The sequence below is a fragment of the Entamoeba invadens genome (genome assembly GCF_000330505.1).
Source record: "Entamoeba invadens IP1 unplaced genomic scaffold scaff_1105074725643, whole genome shotgun sequence".
Taxonomy (NCBI): Eukaryota; Evosea; order Mastigamoebida; family Endamoebidae; genus Entamoeba; species Entamoeba invadens.
The window spans coordinates 816452-820721 of record NW_004191777.1 but is presented as its reverse complement, the minus strand read 5'-3'; the positions used below and the strand labels follow the sequence as shown (position 1 = coordinate 820721).

The following is a 4270-nucleotide window of genomic DNA, read 5'->3' as shown; positions in this document are numbered from 1 at the left end:
GAGAATAAATAACATTTTAACATAACAAATTTGAGATAAAAATAACAGTAAAATGAGAAATAAAAATATAATGATTTAATGTTTTGTTTTCAAAAAATGATTTTATAACAAAATCTTTTAAAAAATGAAACAATGATTAGAAAAATTATTTAATCGATATAATAAGTAAACCTTTCGGCTTTACTTACTGGTGTTTGGTTCAACGAACTCTGATTATTTGGCACACTTGACTAAAATTGTAAAATATGCAAACGGTATTCAACTTAACAACTTAAAATTACAAATAAATAAAGAAAGAATATACATGTATATTATATATAATATACATTATATAATGTTTACAAAAAAATCTATGCTTTAATTTTTTATAAACTTTTTTTAATTTTGTTGATTTAAAATATTGATTTTATTATTCATTAATTTAGAAAAAGTAATTTTATTATTATAACAACGAATATAATCAAAAATCATATTCACAAGATATCCAAATGTTGAGATAGTGGAGGAATAAATTTAAATAACTTGTCTATTAAAACTGAAATATTTCGGGAAAATATTCGAAACACTTTAAAAACATTGTTTCATATTTTTTACTAAGTTTTCAACTTTTTTTTAATTCCTGATTCTTTTAACGCATTTTTTGTATTTGTTGTCAAATAGAAACGTTTTTGAACATACTTGATTAAAATTCTTTTTATTTATTTTGAGTATGAATCAAAATAATTAGCAATAAACAAGTTATATTTAAATATATCTTGTCGGGTATTTTGGATTGGAGACAAATTCGAATCCATACTGAAGACTAAAACAAGTTGTAACTTTGCCATGGTTACTTATTGATGTTCAAGTAAGAAAGTTATAGAGTTAAATTATTATTTTTTTGCAAAGTGATTTCATTCATTTTGTTTTTGAGAAAAAAGATGTTAAAAAAATGCGTTTAAAAATATAAAAACATTGTGTATTAATTTTTCCCATTATAATCAATTGAAGATTTTAACTTATAGTGATAATTATAATAATTTAATAATAATTTGTTCTTATTGAATAAACAGTTTTTATTTGTTATTGAAAACAGGTAATAAAATAAAGAAGTGAATTGATACCACTCTACTAAACAATTTTATGAGGAGTTTGAAAGAGCGGAAATTCTTTTTATTTTCTTTCATTGGCGTTTTTTTGGTAACTTTGTTTGTTCTGAATATGTTATAATAAAAACAATTTAATGAGAATGGTTATTAATTTAAAACAAATACGACATTAATACGCTCAAACAGTACAATTTATCAAAATGACGAAATAATTTATATTTTTGGATTGTAAATTTCATTTACAACACTTAAAAACTTTTTTGATTGAAAAAATCAGAGGATGGTTGTGTTGGACAGCTATAGCGTCATGATTGTATCTAAATACCTTTTAACAATTGAAGACTTCATCAACTTACAGTTTGTATGCAAAAAACTGATAAACTTGCTCGAAAAGTTCCATTTTAACCCAATACCATTATCACAGAAGACGAGAAAATACTTTCCCAAACTGGAGACGTATTACATGTACAACCCAAACGACCAAATTTTTAAAGAGAAGTTCTTTCGAGTAGTAAATTGGTACCAAGTCACGTTTGAAGAGTGTATGGCATTTTCGTCAAACACAAATGTGTACAAGAATGTAGTGTATACTTTACACGACAGAGATATATTCGGTGTTGTTGTACCATCTGTTGTAAATCGAATTGGTGATCAGTGTTTTCAAAACGAAACCACATTGACTGCTCTTGTGTTGTCTCAAACAATTGTTTCATTGGGAAACTTCTGTTTTTGGAATTGCAAAAATTTGAAAGAAGTAGTGTTGTCGGAATTTGTGGAAAGTGTTGGTTACCGTTGTTTTGAGGGGTGTGCCTCCCTTTCAAAAATAAACTTCCCAGAAACACTTGGTGTTATTCCAGAGTGCTGTTTTATGAACTGTACATCGCTCTCAATACTTAGTGTCCCTGACAATGTGAGTGTGATCGAGAAAAACTCTTTTGGAAATTGTGTTTCCCTTCAATCAATCACTCTCCCCCAAAAATTACAAAAAATTTCTGAAAATTGTTTTGCTCGTTGTTCTCATTTATCACAAGTGTTTATCAATAAAACAACTGAGCCAATGGCATTAGGAAAAAACTGTTTTTACCAGTGTATTTCGATGAAAAGCATTGAACTTCCACAAAATACGAATCACATTGAAGAAGGCAGTTTTTGCCAGTGTTCTTCTATGAGCTCACTCGAATTTCCATCAAAAGTAGAGTTTCTTGGTGATAACATGTTTTACTGTTGTTCTGCCCTTCGTTATTTCGAGTTACCAAAGAACATAAAGCATCTTGGTATTGGCTATTTTTGGAATTGCAGCATGTTGTCCAAAATAGTCATTCCACTTGGTATAACTCATTTAGACGATCATTGTTTCTGTGGGTGCACATCCTTGTCATCTGTAAATCTCCCCGACAGTCTCTTGGCACTTGGCAATTATGTCTTCTGTTTATGTCATTCCCTCAACTCCATTCGCATTCCCCAAAACGTCACATCTATCGGTGACGCATCTTTTTTCAACTGTTCTTCTCTCTCAACACTGTCACTCCCCCAATCTATTTTCAGCCTCGGTAAAAACTGTTTTTATGGGTGTGTCTCTTTGAGTACAATTACAATTCCAAACACGTTAATTCAACTCCCAGACAATTGTTTCTATGGTTGTACATCCATTCAAACAATAGAAATACCCGACTCCGTCACTTCTATTGGGAAGGGTTGCTTCTTGGGAGCTTCGTCTCTCAAGCACATTGGCCTTCCCGCCAAAATTCAGGCTGTTGGACGGGGTTCGTTCTGCGGTTGTGAGCCCCTTTCAATCTCCTGTTGTGTTCGCAATCTCCCTCCCGAAGTTTTTGACAAGCCGTGGTGCTGAAAATAGTTCTAAATAGAAAAATTACTATAAGTAAACCATTTGTTTTTGTGGGTTATTTTGGATAAAATACAATTTGAGATGCGTGTGGAACGAACAAAGATTAATACAGTGAAATTAATAAGAAATTACCACAACGCCAGACACCAACAAAATGCACAACTGGGTACTAAAAGAACTTTGCCCGTGCCTAATATATATGTGCGACTATTTCATGTATATTGGGTGGAACGTCTGGTGGTGCTCCTCGTTACTCATTTGCTCCGAGAACGGTGACATAGACATTCGTGGGGAATTTGTTTCTGAATTTGAGAAAGTGATGATAGAATACTGTAGCGAAGAAGCAGGGGTGAATGCGCTAATCGAATTGCGCCGCTTCTTCGTAGTGGTCGTTACATCCGACGGCAGAGCATTGTCGCATGGAGACAACGACCGTTGTGGGAGGCCATTTTGTGTTTTCTGAAGCTTCAGAAAATACTTTTGCGCGTGCGACCGAATTTGGACCACTGTTTTTGTTTTGATGTGTTGTTCTATCCGCTTCCAGTCGCGGTGGTATAAGTTTAATCCCTCAACAAAAAGCGCGTGCTCCTCCGGGGTCCAAACCTCGCGCTTCTTTGTAATCGTGTATTGTTTTCGCTGTTTTCTTGTCGGGGAGAGGGAGTTGCGGCGATTCGGACTGACAGAGCGCTGATGATAAGGGATAGGGCATTCGCTGCTGCTTGAAAAACTGCTTGTGTTGCGGGACATCTCTCTATTTTTTTTAGTTCAGTATTATTTTTCCTTATTTGCTTCGTTGAATAATAAAAATTTAGTTTCATATTGGTAATGAATCAATTTGATAAGTTATCCTATTTTTATAAATAATATCTATTTTAGTTAGTTTGTCAAAAACCACTAGTTATTCAAATAGTTGTTATAAAGTAAAATAAATAATAAAATAATAGTAAAAAAAAGATTGAAATAAATAAATAATTATTATTATATTAATAATTAAAATAGAATTATAATTTATTAAACTGTATTTTTAGTTTTATTTTGTTAAAAAAAGTAACTATATTAATTGTTAAAACAATCTATTTTAATTGAAAAAAAATAAAATTACTAAAATCTAATAATAAATAGGGTTTCATATTTTCCAAATATTATGAACAAAAAGAAGAATGAAAAAACACATTTTTTGGCAAACAGCAACTTTTTTTTCCAAAAACACATCACAGAGATGATATTATAAATCAAACTATAAAAAACTATAAAATAAACCAATAGCTGCAAATACCACAAAACCTCACGACATTAATACAACAAATGCGTTTCATTGGGTGGAATAACTTTTCCA

At 31.2% G+C, this 4270-nt stretch overlaps 2 protein-coding genes across 2 annotated transcripts; one reads left to right on the top strand and one right to left on the bottom strand.

The window, feature by feature from the left end:
• Positions 1 to 1368: 1368 nt before the first annotated feature.
• On the top strand, positions 1369 to 2937 carry EIN_086270 (hypothetical protein; the record flags this gene model as incomplete). The annotated part of the gene is made up of 1 exon (XM_004184663.1): positions 1369 to 2937. One exon carries the CDS (start codon positions 1369 to 1371, stop codon positions 2935 to 2937), a length of 1569 nt encoding a protein of 522 aa, XP_004184711.1.
• Positions 2938 to 3141: 204 nt separating this feature from the next.
• Positions 3142 to 3681, bottom strand: EIN_086260 (hypothetical protein; the record flags this gene model as incomplete). Its single annotated transcript, XM_004184662.1, has 1 exon — positions 3142 to 3681. One exon carries the CDS (start codon positions 3679 to 3681, stop codon positions 3142 to 3144), a length of 540 nt encoding a protein of 179 aa, XP_004184710.1.
• Positions 3682 to 4270: the final 589 nt, after the last annotated feature.